Source organism: Geotrypetes seraphini, chromosome 5 (assembly GCF_902459505.1).
Source record: "Geotrypetes seraphini chromosome 5, aGeoSer1.1, whole genome shotgun sequence".
NCBI classification, from domain to species: domain Eukaryota; kingdom Metazoa; phylum Chordata; class Amphibia; order Gymnophiona; family Dermophiidae; genus Geotrypetes; species Geotrypetes seraphini.
The window spans coordinates 92,408,238-92,434,654 of record NC_047088.1 but is presented as its reverse complement, the minus strand read 5'-3'; the positions used below and the strand labels follow the sequence as shown (position 1 = coordinate 92,434,654).

At 43.3% G+C, this 26,417-nt stretch overlaps 1 protein-coding gene across 4 annotated transcripts in view; it reads left to right on the top strand.

Annotated features, from left to right (window-relative positions):
* The window catches only part of CD19 (CD19 molecule), a 172,685-nt gene that overhangs the window by 37,809 nt on the left and 108,459 nt on the right, over positions 1–26,417 (top strand). For all 4 annotated transcript variants that reach the window (XM_033944279.1, XM_033944276.1, XM_033944278.1 and 1 more), the window contains one exon: positions 14,485–14,757. In XM_033944279.1, coding sequence (XP_033800170.1) covers positions 14,607–14,757 — 151 coding nt within the window. In that variant the 5' untranslated portion in view covers positions 14,485–14,606. The remainder of the gene's footprint in view (positions 1–14,484; positions 14,758–26,417) is intronic.

The window sequence follows — 26,417 nt, the reverse complement described above, 5'->3', positions numbered from 1 at the left end:
TTATAAATGACCTAGGCCTTCATAGTGCCGCTGAACAACCATAGCTAAATGGAACATGTCAGGAGGAGTGTCAAGGGCGGGATTTGGGTGGGATGTGGGCAGGCTTAGACTTAGTCATACTGCATGTATAACCGAAAGTTATACAGCACAGGATCAACAGAACTTGGACGCTGTGACTTAGACCATTTAAAACATGGTCTAAGTCACAAAAACCCACCTATAGTGACCAGATAAGCACTGCAAACAAATAATACAGACCCCCACACACTATCCCAGGGATCACTGCCCCCCCATAAAAATATTAATCACAACTTGAAAATTGTGCCTCCAGAACATCATCACCTGGCAGCCTGGCATAGGAAAGCCTAGTCGTGCTGCACAGAGGTGTCTTAAACTGTCTTGGGGGTGGGTTAGGGACCCATGAAGAGGAAGACCCATGCCCATAAGCTCCTGTAATCACTGCATTGATATTGAAACATGTGCACTCCCATATATACCCCCAAAACCCTTTTTTACTGGCATATAAGTGGCTCCTGCAGCAATAAGCACTATTGGGGTGGTAGATAAGTGGGTCTAGGGGATTCTGGAGGTGGTTTGGGGGGCTCACCATGACCTATAAGGGAGCTGTAGTGAGATGAAGACATGGCACCCTTTTGTGAAGTTCACAGCAGTGCCCTGTCTGGGCATTCAGTCCATCACTTTGCAGACCCCTTCCACGTCCAACAGGGCTTGTTCTAGATGTTTTTGACCTGGACGAAAATGTGGTATAAAGATGGACGATTTAGTGACTTGGACGATCAGGTCGGTAGGACATATACTTAGACGATTTTCGAAACAAAAAAAATTTGGACGTATTTTTCAAAAATACTATTTTTCGAAAATACTATTTTTCGAAAAGCTGTTTTTTTACTTTGGATGACTTGCGACTTAGAAGAAAACAGACTTAGACGTTCCTTTCGAATATGCCTCTCTATAGACTTTTTCTCCAGGAAAAGTGATCAAAAGAAAAAAACAGACCTTTGCACATTTTTGCACTACATGGTGGGTGTATGAGGAGATTCACATTTCCTGCACAGCCAAGTCCATGTGAAGTTACCTTGTTCTGTATTTGACATCTAGCAAGGTCTCTGTTTGGAAGGAAAGATCTAAGCTTAAAAATGAAGTGGCCAGAAGTTATGGTAAAAGCAGATAGTGTAGCTGGTTTTAAGAAAAGTTTGGACAAATTCCTGGAGAAAAAGTCCACTCCATAGTCTGTTATTAAGACATGGGGGAAGCATCTGCTGGATAGATATCATGGAATGTTGCTACTCTTTGGGTTTTGACCAGGTACTAGAGACCTGGATTGGCTACCATGAGAATGGGCTACTGGGCATGATGGACCATTGGTCTGACCCAGTTAGGCTATTCTTATGTTATGTTCTCATCTGTAGGGGCCTTTGTTTTCACTTCTTATTTTAATGTTTTTTTTTTCTGGGAACTTATCAGTGTTTTTTATAATGGGAACAAAAATGGAAGACAATTAATGTGTGTGGAATGGGGGGGGTAACTAATTTCTTCAGCTAAATAAGTTTACTTTGGTGTTCAGAAGCCAGGCCATTAAAAATGGATATACTAACAGTATAGGATCCCTAGAATAGAGGTTCCCAAACTTTTTAATGTCTCCTCTTTTTTTTTTTTAACCTATCTTCCTCTTTCTTTCACCCCTCTCAGTATCCACTTTCCTCACATGTTCTTAAGATAAGCCTTGCTATGCCAAGCCAAGTTCCTTGGGCAGTCTGCATCACAAGTAGCTGGCAAATACCAGAGTAGATCATATTTTTCACACTTGATCTGAAACAATGTGATGGCTTTTACTGGTCTTTTCATTCAGCCATCTCCGTTCTGTTCGCCATACTCTCTCTTGTTTGTTCTCCTCTGCTTGGGCTATCGGTCCCAATCCTAACTCTTTAAACTCTTACCCCACTGGTTCAAATTGCCACCTTTCCAATCTTATTCCTATTCCTTCTCTCTTTCTCATGTACCTTGTGAAAAGTCTTTTGTCTCCAACAAGTTTGCCTACATTCATCTTTCTCTCTCATACTTACCAACTCCCAGAGCAATGAACTACTCCTACTAAAAAGACAATGCAGACAACTAAAAAGAAAATGGAGGAAAACCAGTCAAGATTCCACAAGCATGATAAAACAACTACAAACAATACAAAACACAGCCCTAAGACTGGTCTATTCACTGAAGAAATTCGACCACATCACAGAGGCATACCACGACTCACATTGGCTCCCAATACAAACGAGAATACACTTCAAATTTTCCTGCCTACTATTTAAAGCAATAAACGGAGACAGCCCAGCCTATTGGAACAATCGACTAGTTCAATCTACCTCAAACAGACATAGGAGAACCCACATGTAAGGTTTGTAGTGGCCCCACAATATTAGGTTGTAGGGGTTATGTGAGGCGCCCTTACAAACGCCAGGTCCCGAGTTCAATACCTTCACAGAAGACCCACCAGGAGTAGAATCAAATAAGAAGCACAGCCAGAAGTGATTGCATAAAGAATATATTATAGAAATAGGCTTACTGAAAAGTAAGATTCATAAAAGTTACAATTAAGCATTAAAATTAATGAGATATAAGTTTTACAATTACAGAGACTGCTTCTGTGTTCTTGTGAATGAGAGAGAACACACAAAGAAAGAGAGAGAGAGAAAGGGGGTGGGGAGGGTGATGCCCCAAGCTTCCGGTTCCAGAGAGCAAAAGGAGCCAGAGGAGCAAGAGAGGGGGGGTGGATGCAAGAGGAATCTTTTATAGCTTGGAATCTTATTCTAAATATAGAAACTATTGTATTTCCCAGTATCTTTCTGTTTAGAATTTGTAAACTGTTTGAAACAATAGTTAGTTTCACTGACCACCTGGATCCATTGTATATCTTCAGACATTCTTAACATCTCTTAGAGCACCTTTTTACTGCCAGGTCCTCTAAGCACTGATTGAATTAGGGTTGTTTGAAACAGTCTGCCTGGATGCTTACTGTATGTGATCTATCTGCATCAACGACCCAGAGTCAGATTGATATAATTTCCTATAGGCCTTTGCTGACATTAGTTATGCTAACTGAAAATGCTGATTGCTAGACTGACACCACACACCCTCCAACCAAAAATGTCAAAAGGAAAAAACTGTACGACAACATCCTAGCCACTTGAGCTGCAACACTCAACCCTCAACTCTACAACCTATTGACCTCGATCACAGACTACAAAACCTTCAGAAAAGAAATAAAAACCCTTCTATTCAAAAACCACATGAAACCAAACTAACTCAATCAGAAATGTCTCAAGCATCACCTGAAACTACTCCATATGTATTTCTAATGTTATGACAATTCAGACATAATTTATGTTATGTTATATTTGGAATAATGAGGTTCAATAAAAGAAAATTTTCACTGCCTGTTTCTATTCTGACCATTTATTCCATTTCATGGTTATTACAAAAAATATTTTTTTACATGGGGTGGTGGGGTGTCAAAAAATGATGGGCCCTGGGTACCAAATACCCTAGGTAAGCCACTGTATTTCCCTATTGGTATTTCCCTGTAACTTCATCAAGTGTCCCCTAGTCTTTGTAATTTTTGATGGAGTAAAATATCGATCCACTTGTACCCGTTTTACACCACTCAGGATTTTGTAGACTTCAATCATAGCTCCCCTGAGTCATCTCTTTTCCAAGCTGAAGAGCCCTAACCTTTTTAGTCTTTCCTCATACAGCACAAGTGCTTGCACCTAAGGTTAGCGTGCCACTGCAAACTTACGCTAGTATTCTAGAACGGCAGTTCACCATAGAACTGCCATTTTAGAATTTGCGCTCAGCATACATCTTCCCTGTGCCTAAATTTCAGTGCCATTTATTGAATTTACCCCTTAGCACTCAGAAATTTGGTGCCTAACTTTTAGCGCCCTTTGTAGAATTGCATTCTTTATGCGTAGTTTCTAAAGTAGGCTCCTAGAATAATCCCCAGTAGAGCACAAATGCTTTCACACAAACTCCTGCTCCAAGGTAGGTGCAAATTTCTGCTTCTATTATGTGTAAATGCACATGTATTTTATAAAGTATGAATATATAACTGCATCCCTGTTCCACCCAAAAGAAGTCCCCAGTGATGCTTTGGCACAGGCCTTAAAAAAGTTTGCATGCTCTTGTCAGTATACGTACTGTACCTATGCATGCAGTATTCATGAAGTTCTTGCTTTACTCTTGGAAAATCATTATGGGGTCATACTCAGACCCTGCAGCTAGTTTGGAGTCTTGTGAGTATAATCTTATTATTAAAGGGAAATCGCAGAAGGGATTTCCCTTTGAAAAGGAAACTAGCTGTGGGAATGGAGCCCAAACCCCTACTTTTAACCATACTGAGGGAAGGCAATTTCAAGCCAGTGAATTTTGGAGGTAATCTTATAAGGAACTCGAGCATATAGAACAGTGTTTTACTTGCTGAAGCAGGGTCTTATAAAAATTTCAGAGAATTGTACATATGTATGAAGGAGGGGTACAATAATGCAGCACTTATACATGATAGATATATTGGAGGTAATTATAGATTGCTAAAGTTAGGTACCTGGAGGTTGCACACTAATTGGGCTAGATTCACTAAGCCCACGGATCTGATCCGTGAGCGATCCAATCCATGACTGGGGAGCTGATTCACGAAGCACCCTCATGCAAATGAGGGCGATTGGAATCACGCCCCAACCAACCGCACGGATCGCTGAATAGCGATCCCAACGCATACGCAGACCTTCTTCTTTGCCTGTAGATGGTCTACACATGCTTACAGAGCTGCAAACTTTTTTTTTTTTACTTTTACTTTACTTTTTACATTTACTTTTACTTTGTGAGCCCATGGTTTTAACCCGCTTTAAACTCGCGGGTTAAAATCACAGGCTCACACTGTTGGGAAGAGCAGTCAGGGCAGAGAGCAGGAGAATCGAGGCAGACAGTTTACTGAACAGGGCGGCAGATAGCAGGAGAATCGGGGCAGAGAGCAGAAGTTTACTGAGCAGGTTGGCAGAGAGCAGAAGAGGGCAGTTGGAAAGGACGTGAATGACTGGTCCCCAGCAGTCGCTTCTTTGTTGATCAGCCAGCCCAGTCGGTGTTTAATTTAATTGAATAACAAACCAATTAGCACTGATAATTGGGTGCTAATAATCAATTAGCTCTGTTTGGCAACAATTGGAATTTATGCATGCATAAATTCTTATATGTGGATCTGAAAAAGGGCATGGCCATGGAAGGAATATGGATGGGTCATTGGCATTCCAAGAATTTGCACATAGGCCCATATTCTCTATACGGCACCGATATCAGTGACCACTTAAAAGGGCCACCAATCACGTGTCAACCATGCGACGGCAATGTATAGAGAATTGTGCCTCCAGGAAAGATAGGCATCGGAAATGTAAGCTAGGATTTCCCAGGCCTACATTTCTGGCACCTATCTTTGTTGTGAATCATGCCTACTTAGGCGCTTTAGGCCTCCTAATACCACTTCTGATGTAAGCCATGCCCATAGTGGTGTTAGGCGGCCTAAAGAGCCTATGGAGGCGCAATTTCGGCACTGATTTTTTAGATGCCAGTAGGCACCTTGAAACTCAGTTAAAAATGTCATTTAATGGTTTGTTACTGAGCTTGTGTGCCCATCAGTGCTAAAAAATTGGCGCTGGTTAGAGAATCCAGGCCATAGTGTTTCAGAAGATGATGGATCTAGGCCTAATTTAGGCATGGGGATTTACACCAAGTTTCAATTGGTGTAAATCCTCGTGACTAAAAGTTAGGCATGGATCCCGGAACTAGGTGCTATTCTATAAATGGTGCTCAACTTAGACTGGGGCTTTTATAGAATAGTGCTTTGCGTTCATTTATTTCAGTGCCATATAGAGAATTTGGACCTAAGCGTGGATTCCATAATGGCAATTGCTTCTGCAATTACTGTTACAGCATACTTGCCTAAGTCTGCACATGCAGCCTAACTTTAGACACAAGCACCTTTGCTAGCTAAAAGGCTGGTATAAATGCATGTGTCTAACTGCTTGCAGTTAGGTGCGCAACCGCTAGTATTCTATAACCTGTGCATGCAAGTCACTGACATGGCCCTGACACGCCCATACCCTTCCCCAGCCCACATCTCCTTAGTAGCTATACTAGGATTACCAGATGTCCGAATTTACTTGGACATGACCTCTTTTTAGAGGACTGTCCAGGCGTCCGTGTTTGAAAACCATTGAGCTCAGGGCATCTGCGCATGTGCAGATGCAATGTGATGACATCATATACATGTGCGCATGCCCGCATGCATGTGATGCCATCAAGTCACATCTGCACATGAGCAGATGCTCTCCAGATGCAGCCCCGAAGAGACAGAATTTGTGTGGGGCTAGGGTTGGGGAACGGAACGGGGCAGGGTTATGGGTGGAATAGGGTGGGGCTATGGGTAGAATAAGGCGAGGCCACACATCCTCTTTTTTGAGGACATAAGCTGTATGCTATGGATTTTGTGCACCCAGTTTATAGAATACTAAAAGGCCAGTTATATGCTTAATTGCCAATTAGATCCAATTAGTGCCAATTAATGCTAACAGGCAATTATTACATTACATTACTTTAGTGATTTCTATTCTGCCATTACCTTGCGGTTCAAGGCGGATTACACAAGAGTTGTCAGGAGGTTACAAGAGTTGTAACATTACATAAGAATTGTCGAGAACTTAAGAATTACATAAGAATTGTCGAGAGCTTAAGGAGCAACATGTTGGGTAATAAGAAACATTTTAGATTAGATATGGGTGGAGTGTGTGGTAGGTGGAGTTAGGGAAGGAACTTGTGTTAAACAGGTTTTATGTGTTTTTTGAAGAGTAGGGTTTTAGTTTCTTTTCTGAAGGTTTTGTAGTCTGTGGTCGTAGATAGCAGATTGGTGATTTGTCTGTCTAGTTTAGCTGCCTTGGTGGCCATTAGGTTGTCATATAGTTTTCCTCTTTTTACATTTTTGGTTGGTGGGTGTATGAATAGTGAGTGGGTTCTCCTGTGCCTGGTTGAGGTAGATTGGGTTAGTCCAGTGGTCTCAAACTCAAACCCTTTGCGGGGCCACATTTTGGATTTGTAGGTACTTGGAGGGCCGCAGAAAAAAAGAGTTAATGTCTTATTAAAGAAATGACAATTTTGCATGAGGTTAAACTCTTTATAGTTTATAAAACTTTCCTTTAACAGTTTTACCTTATGCAAAATTGTCATTTCTTTAATAAGACATTAACTATTTTTTCTGCGGCCCTCCAAGTACTCTATTTTTTCTGCAGCACTCACATTTAAAGTTTAATATCTTTTCTTTCTCAAAACTGGCACATTTCTATTACTAAATTGAAAATAAAATCATTTTCCTACCTTTGTTTGGTAATTTCATCAGTCTCTAGTTGCACTTTATTCTTCTGACTGTGCATCCAATATTTCTTCCCTTCTTTCAGCCTCCTGTATGCTTCCTCTCCTCCAGACCTCATTCCCTCCCCCAACTTTTTCTTTCTTTTTCTATGTCTGTCTTTCTCTGATTCCTTGTCCCATTTTTTGCTTTGTTTCTGGCTCCTTGTCCCTCCCCCCCCTTCTTTCTTTTTTCCTTCTGGCTCCCTGCCCCCCCTCTTTCTTTCTTCCTTCCTTCCTGCCCCCCCCATGCCACCGCCGCCGGGGAATATGCTGCTGCTGCTGCTGCTGCTGGCGGCGCCATCGAGAACAGGCCGAGATCTCTACGGGGCCGACCAACTCTCGCTGCCCGACGTCAATTCTAACGTCGGAAAGGACGTTCCGGGCAGCCAGGCAGCGATTGGCTAGCCAGAACGTCCTCTCGACTTCAGAATTGAGGTCGGGCGGCGAGAGAAGCAGGAAGATCAAAGGGCATGGTGCCGGCGGTGAGAAGGGAAGGGAAGCAGTTGGGCACCCCTGCTCTAGACGAGCCGCACTCTATGAAGAACAGTGGAGGGTGACCAGTTGTGCGGACCGCCCCCCCCCTTGGTACGCCACTGGAGCAGCAGCGTGTCTGGCCGGCTCATTCCATTCAAAGCCGTGAGTGGCGGCTCCTTGCGAGATCCATGCCTGCGTCTGAAGCCTCTGATGTTGTGATGTCAGAGAGGCTTCCGATGCAAGAGCGAATAGCGCAAGGAGCCGCCAACCCGCGGCTTTGAACGGAATGAACCGGCCAGACCCGCTGCTGCTCCAAAAGGAAGGAATTATCCAGTCCAGACCATGGGCCACAAATAAAACTTGGAGAGCCACATGTGGCCCGCGGGCCGCGTGTTTGAGACCGCTGGGTTAGTCGGTTGTTCCAGTATGTTGGGCTTTCTCCATTAATAGCTTTGTATAGTAGGCGGTAGAATTTGAAGTGTACTATTGCTTGTATTGGGAGCCAGTGTGAGTCGTGGTATGCTTCTGTGATGTGATCATATTTTTTCAATGAGTAGATGAGTCTTAGGACTGTATTTTGTATTGTTTGTAAGTGCTTTATCATGGTTGCTGAGCAGGGGAGGTAAAGTATGTGGCAGTAGTCTATTAGTCCAAGGATAAGTGATTGTACCAAAAGTTGGAATTGTTTCCTGTCGAAGAATTTTCAGGTTTCTCATAGTCACAAATGATGTTTTTATTACTTTGTTGATTTGTGGTTGCATGGTACAGCAATTATTGGTTGATAAAGCTCTTTAACATCTAATTAAACAATTAAGTATGAAACTGACCTTATTCTATAAACTTGTAGGCTGAATAACAGAAAGCTGAAGAATAATGCTGAGGTTGGAGGCTGAGAGTTGACAGCTGGAGACTGATAAAGTGGGCTGGGGACTAGAGATTGGGGGTTGAGAGGGCTGGATGCTAATGTGGGGCTGAGGCTGGGGTTTGAGAGAAGGGGGCTGAAGGTTAAAGAGTAGGGAGCAGGAGGCTGATACTGGAACTGGGGGTGAAAGAAGAGGCTGTAGCTTTAGAGAAGGGAGTTGAGGCTGATGCTGGAGCTAGGGGCTACGGATGAGAGAAGGGGGTTGGAGGCTGATGCTGGGAGAAAGGAGAAACAGACAGATCTATGAGCGGGAGAAGCAAAGATATATACTGGGGATTGGAAGAGACAAAGGAAGGAGAGAAATAAATACGGTGAAAAAGCATAGGCAAATGATACTTAGGAAAGGGGAAAAAAACAGGAGTGCAGATACTGATAATTTGGGGATATGGAAAAGCAAAGATTCATACTTAGGTGGGAAATCTAGGATTAGGTGGGAGATCAGAAGAAGACAGACTGGCTGGGGGTTGGAAATGTAAGTGGGAGCTCAGGGCCTGGATGGATTTAGGAATGAGGATTCAGAGTTTAGACAAGACAGAAAAGTGGGGACTTGGGGATTTGATGGGAGATAGTGAGGATCAGGGAAGAAAATTAAAGTGTTATGTAATGGGGGGGGGGAATAAATAGAGCTGTGAGACCGCATGCAGAAAAAAAGGGGAGGTGAGATGGTTTGAAGGACTTGGGGCTGAATAAGGTCACTAAGACCATGCAAGTCACTGTTGGCCGATTGTGGAACAGCAATCGATGTTCCAAGTTTCCATGCAAATGATTTGAATGGAGGTTCGCCGTAATCCCTTATGACCAGTCACTCTGAGACCAACTTCGACACATGCGCAGAGCCAGTTTGGGGAAGCCCAAACAACTGAGTGACAGGGGAAGAAGGGAGGCAGGAGGGATGCCCACTCCCTCCTGCCACCGATAACAACCTCCCGTGCCTGCCAAAATCAGCAGGAGGGATGCCTACTCCCTCCTGATGGTGCCCAAGGTGGACTGCCCCTACCCCTTATGACACCATAGAAAGAGAGCCTTAAGTTTGTTCACTTGGGCTGTAGTTTCAGTCTCTATAGCCAATTTCAATTCTTGTAGCATATTTTGTAGGACTTTTTTTTCTTTTTGTTATCAGGAAGAGTGCTACTGTAGAATATTCACTTTAATATGGAGAGATATATATTATTCCTCTGTGATATTTAAATAATCCAAATATCTTCTAAAATCACAGCTCTAAATGATAATAATAATAATAATAATAATAATTTAAATTGTGAAAACCTCAGACCCTGAACCCGTGACTGGTGATAACACCGAACTGAGGTTCATTGGGGGACCATCATCGTTTTCACTGTCCCCTTTACCATCCAAAGATAAATATGAATATAACGAACAAATGAAAAAAAGAACTTATCTGAAATGGATGGTATCCAATCGTTAATGATCCTCAGCGGTGAATAAAGTGACTGGTGCGTGTGCTGCGTAAACCACTTTACTCCTCCATTATATAATCCCTATCCCCCCGACTCAAGTTTCAAGTATTTTCTTCTTCAGGGAAGGACTCTGTTATTGGCTCTGCATTTCAGCTTGGGACCGAGAGCAGGACTGACACCACTCTCGGTCCCAAGCTGAAATGCAGAGCCAATAACAGAGTCCTTCCCTGAAGAAGAAAATACTTGAAACTTGAGTCGGGGGGACAGGGATTATATAATGGAGGAGTAAAGTGGTTTTTTAAATCAGCACATGCACCAGTCACTTTATTCACCACTGAGGATCATTAACGATTGGATACCATCCATTTCAGATAAGTTCTTTTTTTCATTTTTTTCATTTGTTCGTTATATTCATATTTATCTTTGGATGGTAAAGGGGACAGTGAAAACGATGATGGTCCCCCAATGAACCTCAGTTCGGTGTTATCACCAGTCACGGGTTCAGGGTCTGAGGTTTTCACAATTTAAATTATTATTATTATCATTTAGAGCTGTGATTTTAGAAGATATTTGGACTACTGTAGAATAAGACTGCTTCAGTCAAAGAGGAAATTGAGGCCAAATATTTCTCCTGCTGTGACACAGGCAATACCCCACCACAAGCATTTCCATTTTCATCATGTAGTACAGCTGGAAAGTAGCTTTTAGTTTTTTAATTAGGTTACAGGATATCCTGATGGATAATGACACAGGGACAAATTTTTCCCTGTCCCCGCGGGAACTCATCGAGTTCTTTTCCTGTCCCTTCCCCATTCCTGCAAGCTCTGTCCTCATCTGTACAAGCCTCAAGCACTTTAAAATCATAAGTATTTGAGGCTTGTGCAGTTAAGGCAGAGCTTACAGGAATGGGGCAGGGACAGTGGCAAAACTCACGGGGATGGGAAAATTGAGTTCCTGTGGGGATGGGGAAAAATTTGTCCCCCGTGTTATTCTTTAGAACATAAGAACTGTCATCTCCGGATCAGACCTTCGGTCCATCAAGTCCGGCGATCCGCACACACGGAGGCCCAGCCAGGTGTACACCTGGTGTAATTTTAGTCACCCATATCCCTCTATGCCTCTCGTAAGGAGATGTGCATCTAGTTTGCTTTTAAATCCTAGAAAGGTAGATTCCGCAATAACCTCCTCTGGGAGAGCATTCCAGGTGTCCACCACTCGTTGCGTGAAGCAGAACTTCCTGTTATTTGTCCTGGATGTCATCAGAAGTCCCCTATGAAGAATTCTAAAAATAAAACAAATTTAAACTCAATCCTAGCTTTGATTGGTAACCAATGAAAATGTATATTCCAATTTTTCAATATTTTCAGTGAGCAGATCAGTCAAGCAGTGGTATTTTAGACGGTTTGTAATTTCATCAACAGAGCAACCCAAGTAAATGATGTTACAATAATAAAATTTTGAATGTTCCTACTATCAACTTTAGTTGATCCTGGTGATAGTATTTTCAAATTCTTATTAGATTTTTCAGTGGCCAAAATCAATTCTTTACCAAATGTTAAAGTACCTGGATATATTTCCAGAATACTGTAAATACTATTCTGTTCGATATGCTGTTTCATTTTGCTGTGCATTGTTTTGATTTTTTTGGTACATAATTCCCTGAAGTGCATACAAGTGTGAATTGTACCATCAGTAACAGAGGTACTATGGAGGCCAGTGGCATAGTAAGGGGGGGTGGTCCGCCCCTGGTGCCATTCTCCTCTCCTCCCCCCCAATATGCGCGCATCACCTTATCCCACCATACCTCTAGCTCTTTGCTGGCTCAAGCAGCAATTCCAACCTGCTGCTTGTGCCAGCATCGGTTTTCCCTCTGATATCACTTCCGGGTCCTGCTCCTAGGAAATGACATCAGAGGGAGAGCCAACGCCGATGCGGGCAGCAAGTTTGTGATAGTGCTTGCGCCGGGAAAGTTAGAGGTATGGGGGAAGGGGTGTACATGTGCTGCGGGGGCAGGGAAGGAGAGGGGGCGGAGAACATGGCAGGGGAGGGATGCCACCACCGTGGGTCACTCTCACTCTCACTATGCCACTGGGGGAGGCAGCTGGTAGACAGCTCTTCTTCCCTGCTGTGTTCAAAAGTGCCCCATCTTTTCCACCCCCTCTCCTGCTTCTGGGCTGCTGTCACAGTCCCTTACTTCCTCACCTCCTCACATGTTGGCCCCAGGGTTAAAGAACAGTGAGTGCTGCACAGGCTCTGAAACTACAGGCCTTGCTGAGGCACTGCCATGTACCATTCCTTCTGAGAGGAAGTATATCTCAGATGGGGGTGGGACAAGACAGTGCTTGAGTCAGGCCTGTATTTACAAGGTCTGTGCAGCACTCATTTGTTTTAAAGCATGGGGCCGGCATGGGATGTAGGGGGCACCAGCAGAATAGCAGGCCTGGCAGGGAGAAGGTTCTCATGTGTACCAGAGCTGTGCTGACACTCTCAAATTCTAGGTGGATATCTTGCCTTGGTGATCTCCAGACTGGACTATTGTAATACGATGTATATCAGGCTTCTACAGGCTACATTACAAGCACTGGCGCTCCTTCAAAATTCTTCTGACTGGTTGCTTACTTAGATGTCACTACACATACCACATTACCCCATATTTGGAATTTTTACATTGGTTGATGATAATTTATAGGGTATGGTTTAAAATGCTTGTATCATTGTTCCAGAACTCTAGGTTGTTAGGCCTCTCTATTTCCAAAACACCTGGTATCAGTGTATCAACCAACTTGGACATTGTATTCAGCTGACAGAAAGTTTCTGGTTGTTTCCTTGCCATCTGAGGTGCTACTGATGTTATCTAGGGCTTGTGTCTTTTCAGTTTATGGTTCATTATACTGGAATGCTGTCCTTTTGGCCCTGCAAAGGAAAGTGATTTTATTTCCTTCCATAGGAAGGTGAAGATGTTTATTGCAATGCTATTTCCTGAAATTCTCTTTCTATACCTTCTCTATAATAATTTGGATAAGTACAATTAAGACAATGTTAATCTTTAAGAAAAAAGGGAAAGTATAGATGTTATTATTTCAGAAGGTTTTGGCTACCAAAGCTGGAACTCATTTTCCCATAGACAAGCATTAAACCATATTTTGAGATGCTCATTTCCCTGGAACTTCTGCTCTGATCTGGCCCATGTTAGAACTCTGTGGGGGGGTTTTACTGGTTTTTTCCACATGCCAAGTATGAGGAAATGGGTGATATAAACAGAGATGCTAAGGGTGGTCCATCCCAAAGCTAGAGTTTTACCACTGGCATGCTGGAGACTGAAGGGCAATAAGTAAGGTTTTTTTCATGGGCCACAAGCAGGTCTAACACCAGTTCTGGCATATATGTACAACATTACAAGAACTAACATAATCTAATCAATAAATAGAAAATAAAATTCATTTTCTACCTTTGTTGACTGGTTATTTTTTAGTTTCTAATTGTGCTGGTCCCAGTCTATGGCTTCCACTTTCCTCTGTCTTCTCAACTCTTTTGCCAAGGTCTCCTGGTCTATTTGGTATTTCTTCTCTGTCCATGTTCATCATTCAGCTCTTCTCTCTTAGGAAAAAGGAGGACGGATTGAGACATCCAGGTTTTACTTCCGTTAAAAGCAATAGAAGTAAGGAGGACAGATTGATACACTTGGATTTTACTTCCATTGCTTCCTGCAGCCAGTAGCTAATCCACAGTACCACACCAAGTTTCATCCTATTCTGTTAAAACTTCAGAGAGTTATATTTCCCCAAGACAGACAAACATTCTTTGGTTTGGAAAGAATGAAAAGCAAGGAAGAGGCTTCAGAGTTAAAGAAGTGAGGGGATGTTTTTACTTTATAAATACAATTTTCTCTGGTTAAATCAGTGTTAAAGTAGACTGATCTTTCTCTTGAGTTGGAATTAGTGTGCAGTGTTACGGGAAAATTCTTTCCTTAGGTTTCATGAATGAAATGGAGTGGTAGCCATGTTAGTCTACTTTTCAAGGTAATATTTAGAAATAAAACAAAAACAAAGGAAATAAGAATGGGTTTCCTTAAGAACACTCCCTCACTGAAGTGTTTTTTGTTTTATTTCTATATATTACTTTAGGTTTCATAAAACAGAGTCTGGTCTTGAATACAGGACTAGGCTACCTTAAAGTTCCCTCCTGTTCTTTCTTCTCTTTCAGAATCAAATGATATTCTGCTTCTCTGTGGGAATAAGTCCAGCAGTGACCATCCCCTGGAGGTTTCCTGGAGAAAGGAAGACCAGAACTTCAAGCAGGGGCTGCAGCTGACAGTGCATGCTAAAATGTGGCATTCCTATGATGGACGCCTCTTCCTACCAGGCCAGGCTGGAGCCAGTTTGATCCTGAAGAACCTCACAGCTAACGACAGTGGCATTTACACGTTCACTGCTGATAATATTAGCAGCACTATCTTCCTCAATGTCAATGGAAGTGGTAAGTGAAAGGGAAGAGTCGATCTCTCCTACAGCTCGCCCATGCTAGGGTTACTGGACATCTGGATTTCCCCGGACACGTCCTCCTTTTTGAGGACATGTCTGGGAGTCTGGATGGCTTTTCAAAATCCGTCACTTTGTCCAGGTTTTGAAAAGCCTCCTCTAAATCGTGTCAGGCAGATTTCCTCCTGCCCAATGAGAGCAGGGCTGGGGTGGGATTGAGGGCAAGACTAGGGTATGACAGATGGGGATGGGTGGAACTGGTCATGCCTGGGGGGGGGGGGAGGGGTGGACCTAGGGTTCCAGATTTTACTATAGTAAAATTTGGCAACCCTATCTATCCCATGCCTACCTTTGGCTACCCTCTGTTTGCCATAGTATTTAATCTATGATGCATATTGTCAAAAGAACCTTGGTCTGGCTTCACTCCTTTCCCTTTCACTGGTAATGTGGCAATTACTATGCCTGCCATTCCCTCTGAATGCTTCAAGCTGCTAGTGCCTCCCTCCCTTCTAAGTGATACAAAGTGCTGCTTTCCTTCCTTGTGCTAGTGGAAATATGAGCTGGTGGAAGTATGAGTGTTTTTCTCCATCACTCAAACTAACTGATGCCTATGTAACCTGTCAATATCTTCCCCCTTCCCATGCTGATACAAGCTGCTTTCTTCCTCCCCGCAGTTCCTAATGATGTAGGTCAAATTCCCCTTTCTCCGGTGCCAGTATGGGCTGTGCCACTTGCTCCCTGTCTCCTTCAGTTGAAATGCTTCCCTCCCACTAATTCTAAAAATGCTAATATTTAGTAGAAATTGGTTTTCTGGGTAGATTACACACAAATTGCTGCAGATTATTATGACCTGTGTGGCGGAATCTGTTCCTCACAGTCCAAACTAAAAAGGTATTTATAAAAGATAAAGCCTTCACAAAAAGTAATACCATGCACAGAGAAAGAAAAGAAAAAAAAAAAAAAAAAGAATAATCACTGATACAACCATATATTACAAATCAAGTTCAAGTTCAAGTTTATTTAATTTTTGATGAATCGCCTATTACAATTTCTAGGCGATGTACATATTATAATTTAGATAGAAGAAACTTACAAAATAAATTCAAATTTCAAATTTAAAACAATACAGACATGAGTTTGAGGAATAGGGTTAAAAGTTACAATATTTGGGATTAGTTAAAAAAGGAAAAAACAAATGAAAGCGTGAAAAAAAAAATCCCAGAATAAAACCTGATATGGCCATGTTCCAGCTTGAAACTGCCTCAGGAGTATAATACACTGTGTTCAATCATAAAATAAAGAAAGAAACTAATGTAATAAAACATCTAATAAATCACACCATATAAATTTTTGATTGTTCCTTTGATGGGTCTAAATGATATATTTGATTTGATTTGTGGAACATGTTGTCCTGTTAGAAAATATAATCATAGAAAATATGAAAAATATTATAAAGCTATGGCCCTCTTTTACTAAGTCATGATATAGGTTTCTACTGCAGCCTGGGGCGCTAAATGCTTGATGAATTTAGCGCTTTCAACCGCAGTATAACCTTTAGCACAACTTAGTAACGGGGGGGGGAGGGGTATGCGACCCTTTTATAAAAGTTACACATCGCATGTTCTGCTGCTGCTGGAACAGAGAGACATATGTCACAGCCTTCACCGAAAACGGCAGTTTATTCAGATTTGGGACTCCTATCTCCAATCCTTATCACCGAGAGCTCAGAATGACATTTTGAATTCCTTGTAAACCTCTCAAGGGCCAGGGTTCCGCATATTGTCCATGCGGGGGTGCCCATGGTGTGTGAGAGGACACAATTTTCCCCCTATTTTTTTTTTTCTCTCTCTCTCTCTTTTCTTCCTTTTTCTCTTCTTTTGGGTAATTCTGTTGGTTTGCCTTCCTTTTTTGGTCTATCTTCTTGGGGGGGAGCACAGAGGTTCAGGTATCACTCATCGGCAGTGGGCTATAAGAGTCCAAGCCTAATGCATTGTGGTCTTTCTTTTGTTTCTGGATCTGGGGGGGGCTGGGGGGTGGGGGGTTAGGGACAGAGATATTGAGTCTGTTTGCTTTGTAATTGGTTTTCTTCAGCTATTGCTTCAAGGTTGCTGGTTCTATGTTGGTTGGATTTCTGTTTGAAAATAAAAATTGATTCAACATAAAAGTTACACACCTCATTATTAATCAATTCATCAAATCCTCAGCTCAAAAGATTCTCACTGCCTAAAGACTGATGTGTCAAATTGTCACTGGATCTTCAATGTGTTAGGTATAGATTCTTAAATCAATAAGTTTATATTCTTATAAATATTAATTTATGTACTTTAAAAAAAGCACTTTTCCGGAACTTGGAGGCGAGGAGGATGGCAGTTTGAGTGCAGAGCTCCTCTCCCTGGACAATCTGCCTGCTTTTAAATATCAGCAGCAGTGGGAGATCAATTGCTTTTACACCTAAGCAGCAACGGGACCAACCCACCAAAAACCCACAGTCCTGATCCTGCAAAAATATGAGCTCCACCCTCCCTGCAGTCCGCTAGGAAAATCAACTGCTTTTACATCTAAGCAGCAGCAGGACCAGCCACCACTACCAAGAGCCCTTTGCCCCGATCCAGCCAGGCATGTGAGCTCCTCCCTCTGCAGTCCATTGGAGAGATCAATCTACCTGCTTTTAAATATCAGCAACAGTGGGAAATCAACTGCTTTTACACCTCAGCAGCAGCGGAACTATCCGCAACTACCAAGAGCCCACAGACCCGATCCAGCCAAGAGTGTGAGCTCCACCTCCCCCTGCAGTCCACTAGGAAGATCAACTGTTTTTTACACCTAAGCAGCAACAGGACCAGCCACCACTACCGAGAGCCCTTTGCCCTGATCCAGCCAGACAAGTAAGCTCTTTCCCCAGCATTCCGTTGGAAAAATCAATATGCTTGCTTTTAAATATCATCAGAAGTAGATCAACTGCTTTTACACCTAAGCAGCACCAAGACCAGCCGCCACTATCGAGAGCTTTTGTCCCAATCCAGCCAGACATGTATGCTCTTCACCATACAATTTGTTGGAGAGATCAATCTGCCTGCTTTTAAATATCAGCAGCATTGGGAAAACAACTGCTTTTACACCTAAGCAGCAACGGGTCCATCCGCAACCACCAAGAACCCACAGACCCGAACCTGCCAGGAATGTGAGATCCGCCCCCCCTACAATCCGATAAGAAGATCAACTGTTTTTACACCTAAGCAGCAATAGGACCAGCCGCCACTACCGGGAACCCTTTGCCACGATCCAGCCAGACATATAAGATCTTCCCCCAGCATTCCATTGGATAGATCAATCTACCTGCTTTTAAATATCAGCAGCAGTGGGAGAACAACTGCTTTTACACCTAAGCAGCATTGGGACCAACCGCAACTACCAAGAGCCCATAGACCAGATCATGACAGGAGTGTGAGCTCCACACCTCCTGCAGTCCGCTAGGAAGATCAACTGCTTTAACACCTAAGTAGCAGCAAGACCAGCTGCCTATAATAGGAGCCCTTGCCCCGATCCAGCCAGGCATGTGAGCTCCTCCCCCTATATCCCGTTTAAGAGATCAATCTACCTGCTTTAAATATCAGCAGCAGTAGAAAAACAACTGCTTTTACATACAAGCAGCAGCGAGACCTACCGCAACCACCAAGAGCCCACAGACCCGATCCTGCCAGGAGTGTGAACTCCTCCCCCTGCAGTCCATTGGAGAGATCAATCTGCCTGCTTTTAAATATCAGCAGCAGTGGAGATCAACTGCTTTTACACCTAAGCAGCAACGAGACCAGCCACAACCACCAAGAGCACACAGACCCGATACTACCAAGAGTGTGAACTCTTCCCCCCCTGCAATCCGCTAAGAAGATCGACTGTCGGCTCCGGGCGGCTTTCCCGCAGAGGAGAGAATCCTGCATTCACCGTGGGCCTCATCTGGGGCAGCCTCCTTGGAGCGGCTGGGGCACGGGCAGTGTGTCTGGGAGGGAATGCATGGATGGGAGAACATCTCAGGGGAGGAGACATAGGCATCCTGGGACTGTCGGCCAAGTCTCTTCCCTGAAGAAGCCCTTTCTGGAAACGTCAATCGCTCCTCCTAAACTTACTTGCTCCACTTCATCACTTCATCATGCTTCTATTCCTTTCACTCCTCTCTTCTACCTTCCAAAGTATTTAGATCAATGCTGTCTTGTTAAAATGTTTATTTTATTTTTATTTTTCCTCTAACTCTACTTTTCACTTCTCTATTACCCTCCAGGTACTTTAGTTAGATTGTGAGCCTTCGGGACAGTAAGGGAATTTTTCAAGTACCTTTCTTATTTCTAATCTTAATGTATATTTTCTGTAAACCGCTTAGAACCTAACGGATGTAGCGGTATATAAGAAATAAATTACATTACATTACATTACACTTAGCTTTGTGGTCTCTAAAATAGGGATATTTAGGGACCACAAAACTGAGTACTCTTTTAAACTACATAAATTAATATTTATAAGAATATAAACTTATTGATTAAAGAATCTATACCTAACACATTGAAGATCCAGTGATAATTTGACACATCAGTCTTTAGGCAGTGAGAATCTTTTGAGCCTAAAGTGTTGCTGCTGAGGATTTGGGTTGAATTAATTAATAATGAGGTGTGTAACTGTTGTACTATAGATAGTACATCAAACTTTGATACATCATAGTTTTTTCCCTCACATAAAGAAAAGAGAGGTGCTACTACTGAATTTGCAGTATTTGTCCTATTTCTGTGCGTTAAATCAAATGTTAGTGATTTTTCAAAAATAGTTTTCAAAGAAGACATGGGGCTAGATTCACGAACCTACATAATCAGGACCGTGGAGTCCCTCAGGGTTCGGTGCTGGGACCGATCCTGTTCAATATGTTTGTGAGTGACACTGCTGAAGGGTTAGAAGGAAAAGTGTGCCTTTTTGCAGATGATACCAAGATTTGTAACAGAGTAGACACCGAAGAGGGAGTGGAAAATATGAAAAAGGATCTGCAAAAGTTAGAGGAATGGTCTAATGCCTGACAACTACAATTCAATGCAAAGAAATGCAGAGTAATGCATTTGGGGATTAATAATCGGAAGGAACCGTATATGCTGGGAGATGAGAAGCTGATATGCATGGACGGGGAAAGAGACCTTGGGGTAATAGTGTCCGAAGATCTAAAGGCAAAAAAACAGTGTGACAAGGCAGTTTTGGCTGGTGGCTTTAGGGGGAGGCTCTCCGCTAGGGCAAGCTTCTTCGGATCTGAATGGACATCTATCATGATGGATGCCAGCCTATCGAGTTGGGGTGCTCATTGTGGGGCCTGCTCCATTCAGGGGCAGTGAACTCCTTGTCCGAAGTGTTTGTTGATCACTCATCTGAAACTCCAGGTGATTCGGCTGCAGTTACTTGCTCTCCAGCCCACTCTGGAAGGAATAGCAGTGCGAGTACTCTCTGACGATGCCAGGGCATGTGTAACTAGTCAAGGAGGCACAAGATGGCTCCAGCTGGGTTTGATGGCTTCTGTAGAGGACGTGAAGGTCAGGTGCTTCATCAGTCACAGAGTGGAGGCTTAGGGTTGAATGCCTTGTTTCAGCTCTGAATGGCGCATAAGCTTCTTTATATGTTCCCTCCATGGCTTCTTGGTGGTCAGGTCATCCGCTGGATGATGACTCATCACAAACTCATGATTCTAGTTGCTCCGGACTGGCCTCATTGTCCGTGGTTCACAGTGTGGGAGATGTGGGAGTTCACAGTGGCTGCTGCCAGAAGGATGCTGGGCTGTATAAAGAGAGGCGTAGCCAGTAGAAGGAAGAAGGTGTTGATGCTCCTGTACAGGTCATTGGTAAGGCCCCACTTGGAGTATTGTGTTCAGTTTTGGAGACCTTATCTGGCGAAGGACATAAGAAGACTTGAAGCAGTCCAGAGGAGGGCGACAAAAATGATAGGAGGCTTGTGCCAGAAGACGTATGAGGAGAGACCGGAAGCCCTGAATATGTATACCCTAGAGGAAAGGAGGGACAGGGGAGATATGATTCAGAGATTCAAATACTTGAAGGGTATTAATGTAGAACAAAATCTTTTCCAGAGAAAGGAAAATAGTAAAACCAGAGGACATAATTTGAGGTTGAGGGGTGGTAGATTCAAGAGCAATGTTAGGAAATTCTACTTTACGGAGAGGGTAGTGGATGCCTGGAATGCGCTCCCGAGAGAGGTGGTGGAGAGGAAAACGGTGACTGAGTTCAAAGAAGAGTGGGATGAACACAGAGGTTCTAGAATCAGAAAATAATATTAAATATTGAACTAAGGCCAGTACTGGGCAGACTTGCACGGTCTGTGTCTATATATGGCCGTTTGGGGGAGGATGGGCTGGAGAGGGCTTCAATGGCTGGGAGGGTTTAGATGGGATGGAGTAGGTTTTAACAGAGATTTCGGCAGTTGGAACCCAAGCACAGTACCGGGTAGAGCTTTGGATTCTTGCCCAGAAATAGCTAAGAGAAAAAATTAAAAAAATTTAAATTGAATCAGGTTGGGCAGACAGGATGGCCCATTTGGGTCTTTATCTGTCATCATCTACTATGTTACTATGTTACAATCTGGGCAGGTCCAATGGATTCTTAAACCTCCAATATGCAGATGGGGGCGATTGGAGGAATGCCCCCCTCTGCCGGCATGGATCGCTGTAGATGGTCTGCGTATGCATGTAGACCTGTCCGAGCCACAACTTTTTTTTTAAACTTATATTTTAAATTTTTTTAACTTTTTAGCCCAGCGAGCCCATGGTTTTAACCCGCTTAAACCCGCGGGTTAAAACCATGGGCTTGCAGTGCAGGGAAGGGCAGGAGAGATTCGGGGCAGCAGGCAGGAGAAAAACTGGGACGAGCAGGGCGGCGATTTGGGGCAGAGCAGGCAGGAGAGATCCGGGGAAGAGTATCAGGGAGTATCAGGGAGTATCAGGCAGAGCAGGCAGGAGAGATTTGTGGCAGCAGAGAGCAGGGCTTCTATGGAGCTGGAGAGTTGGATAGACGTTTTTGACTGGTCCCCAGCAGTCGCTTCTTTGGTTGATCGGCCAGCCCAGTTGGTTTTAAAAATCGGGCCAGAGGGAAATCTGGTCACAAAGGTCTCGCAAACCGATCGGTACACAATCGGTTTGCTTTGTGAATCTAGCCCATGGTTTGGGTGGAGAGTGGATGTGGATGAATTAGCTAGCTAGTGCATTATATTAACTGCATGCTAAATGGCTAATGCAGAGTTAATGAAAGAGTATTTAGCACTTCCTAGATAGGAGGTGGTAAGCGCTCCCACGTTCACTTTAGTTTCAAGTTTATTGGTTACTTAATATACTATCTATCCAGAATATCTAAACAGTTTATAATGCAGTTAATAAATATATAAAAGCTAAAAACAGTTGAATCTTTAAAAAAATAATAATTTTTTTTTAATGGGTTGATAACACAGACAACATGAAACTAACAAGATATGGGAGGAAAGAGGGGTATGGGGAACATAATTACATCGAGAGAAAAAAAGATATGAAAGAGAAGAAGGGAAAACATTAGAACATAAGCAATGCCTCCACTGGGTCAGACCCGAGGTCCATCGTGCCCAGCAGTCCGCTCACACGGCAGCCCAACAGGTCCAGGACCTGTGCAGTAGCCCTCTATCTATACCCCTTTATCCCTTTTTCCAGCAGGAAATTGTCCAATCCTTTCTTGAACTCCAGTACCGTACTCTGTCCTATTACATCCTCTGGAAGCAAATTCCAGGTGTCCACCACACGCTGGGTAAAGAAAAACTTCCTAGCATTCGTTCTGAATCTGTCTCCTTCCAACTTTTCTGAATGCCCTCTTGTTCTTTTATGTTTTGAAAGTTTGAAGAATCTGTCCCTCTCTACTCTCTCTATGCCCTTCATGATCTTGTAGGTCTCTATCATGTCTCCTCTGAGTCTCCGCTTTTCCAGGGAGAAGAGCCCCAGTCTCTCCAATCTTTCAGTGTATGAAAGGTTTTCCATGCCCTTAATCATTCGTGTCGCTCTCCTCTGGACCCTCCCAAGTATTGCCATATCCTTCTTTAGGTACGGTGACCAATACTGAACACAGTACTCCAGGTGCGGGCGCACCATTGCCCGATACAACGGCAGGATGACTTCTCTCGTTCTGGTCGTAATACCTTCTTAATAATACCCAACATTCTGTTTGCCTTCTTCGCGGCTGCTGCGCATTGTGCTGTTGGCTTCATTGTTGTGTCCACCAGTACACCCAAATCTCTTTCAAGGTTACTTCCCTCTAATACTAATCCCCCCATTTGGTAGCTGAACATCGGGTTCTTTCTCCCTATATGCATGACCTTGCATTTCCCTACATTGAAGTCCATCTGCCATTTATTCGCCCACTCCTCCAGTTTGTTTAGGTCCCTTTGTAGGTCCTCACACTCTTCCGCATTTCTAACCCTTCTACAGAGTTTAGTGTCATCCGCAAATTTGATAACTTCACACTTCGTCCCCGTTTCCAGGTCATTGATAAATACATTGAACAGCAGCGGTCCGAGTACAGACCACTGTGGAACTCCTCTCGTGACCTTCCTCCAGCCCGAGTAGTGACCCTTCACTCCAACCCTTTGCCTTCTGCCTGCCAACCAGTGTTTGACCCATCTGTGCACGTCCCCTTCCACCCCGTGGTTCCACAGCTTCCTAAGTAGCCACTCATGGGGTACCTTGTCAAAGGCCTTTTTGAAGTCGAGGTAAATGATGTCTATGGGTTCCCCTTTGTCCAACTGACTGTTTACCCCCTCAAAGAAGTGCAGTAAGTTTGTTTGGCACGATCTTCCCTTGCAGAAGCCATGTTGGCTCGCTTTCATCAGCCCATTTTTTTCGATGTGCTCACAGATGCTGTCCTTTATCAGTGCTTCTACCATCTTGCCTGCAACCGATGTCAAACTTACCGGCCTATAGTTTCCCAGGTCTCCTCTTGACCCCTTTTTAAAGATAGGTGTAACATTTGCTATCTTCCAGTCCTCCGGGATCTCTCCAGTTTTCAAGGATAGGTTGCAAACTCGTTGGAGTATTCCCGCTATCTCATTTCTTAGTTCTTTTAGTACCCTAGGGTGGATACCATCCGGGCCTGGTGATTTGTCGCTTTTCAATCTATCTATCTGTTGGAGGACATCCTCATGGCTCACCTCTATTATTGGTAGATGTATAATATTGTCTGGATTGTGATAGCTTTTTGTGATTTCAAAAAGACGCCTCAGCCCCACCACTCCACCGCATATAATATTTTATACAGCGGGAAGCATATTGTGGCGCTTCATCATTGGCTGTCAATTTTTGAATGTTGTTCTCTCCTTTTTATCTTTAATTTGTCTTTTTATCTTTAATTTTCTATACGTATTGCTCCTAATAAATACTTTTAAGAAATCAATATTTCAAAAACACTTTGCTTCTTCAGTGTCGTAATATATGCTTTAAAAAGTAAATGGTACTTATCTCAGCCAAAACCTGGGGAGTCAGACCCGACATGTTTCACACAACCGAGTGTTTTATCAAGGGTCTCCCTGTAAAATATAGAGCAGAAACTGTCACATACAATTGTGTCCTGCCCCTCTCCTATCCAAATTTAGTTCGAAATTAGTCTTGAATTTTAAATAGTGTGCTCACCAAGGTTGCCGCTGTCATCCGACTCCTATTTACTTGTGAGAAAAGATGGTGGCGGCGTCCTTTGCTTGAAGTTTAAATCCTCCCTCTCTAACCACAATGTGTCCGCCCCCGGCAGCTCATTGGTCCCAACTAAAATTACCTCAACGATCCCCACTCGATTTCGCTGTTCAGCCCGCGAGGCTCAACAGTGTCCAGCGAAAAAATGAATCTTTGTTCACTCTCATTAAGCTTAACCAGATCGCCCCCTCCATCCCACCCTGTCACTTTTTTAATGACACGCCATCTCAGATCAGTGGTAGTGTGTCTCAACCTCAACCAGTGCTCAACCAGAGGTGCATGCATGATCCCATTTGCAATACGTGATTTGTGTTCTGTCAATCGTGTTTTTATTTTCCTGCTTGTACGCCCCACATATATGAGGTCGCAAGGGCAAACTATGGTGTAAATTACACCCTGGGTGTTGCAATCCGTGACATGTTCAGATTTTAAAGTAACTGGCCTCCCAGGGACCTGCCAAGAAACCCCCTGGATGGCGGAGGGGCACCACTGGCATCTACCACATACACCGTGGTGACCCCCCTCCATCACCTCAGGACGGGTCCCGTACTTTTGAAAGTTGCATCGTTGGCCTAATGTGCTCCCCTGGGTATACACAATCCTAGGGAAAGATTCTAAGGGTTTGTGAGGTTGTACAATAAACCAGTATTTTCTGAACATATCTACCACCGCTTTGGTTGCTCTTGAAAAAGGAAGAACACAGGTAAGCTGGTCATCCTCCCCTTGAATGTTAGAGGGTTCCTGCAAAAGTAACCCTCTCTGTGCATACTTGCCCCTATGAAAGGCCTGCTTGATAGATCTTTCTGGATAACCCCTATTTCGGAGGCGGTCCATCAGTTTCCTAACTTGTGTTTTGTACTCGTCCATAGTGGAACAAACCCTGCGTATCCGTAAAAACTGCCCAATAGGTAAGTTTAAACGGAGCTTGAACGGATGAAAACTGTTGAAATGCAGTATAGTATTGCGAGTGACTGATTTTCTATAAAGGGATGTGCTGATATTGTCCCCGCATACTTGAACAGTGATGTCTAGAAAATCAATTTTCGTCTGGTGGCATGTCATAGTAAATTTGATATTTGAATCTACTGAATTCAAAAAATCTACAAACACATCGAGATCTTGTTTGGTACTGCGCCAAATGAAAAAAATATCATCCAGAAATCTGCCCCAAAAACAAATATAGGAATTCCATGATGATGTATATACCCAAGTCTCTTCGAATCTTGCCATATATAGGGCAGCTACAGAGGGGGCCAAAGTGGCACCCATCGCCACCCCCTGTATTTGTTGGAAAAACTGGTGATAATATTGGAAATAGTTGTTTTTAATAACCCAAAAGGCTAGCTGCATTAAGAATTCAGTGGAAATGTGGTGGATGTCTCTTTTCTGGAGCGACTCTCTTATAACTTCAAGTGCCTCATCTTGGGGAATCTGAGTGTACAGAGAGACAACGTATAGAGTCACCAACCATTTATCTTTCATATTAAGTTGGAGCCGATCCAAATTTCTCAAAAAATGGGAGGAGTCCCTAATATATGATTTAATTTTAGGGACTTCCTCTCTAAGGAAGAAATCCACCACCTTAGATAGGGGTTTTAAAATCGAGGACCGGGTATTAACAATAGGCCTCCCTGGAGGATTCGTCAAAGTCTTATGTATTTTAGGGACGAACGAAATCCTTGGAATTCTCGGATTCTTCTCAAACATGAAATTGTATTCCTTGCCAGTGATCTCCCCTCGTTCACGATGTAAATTCAGAAATTGCAATATTTCTTCCCCTAATGTTGTCGTGGGATCCCCTTGTAAAAGCCTGTATGCCTGTGTGTCCGCTAATTGACGTGCAGCTTCGTTATTATAATCACTCCTGTTAAGAATAACCATGGCCCCGCCTTTATCGGCTTTAGTTATAATAATGTCTTTGTTCGTCA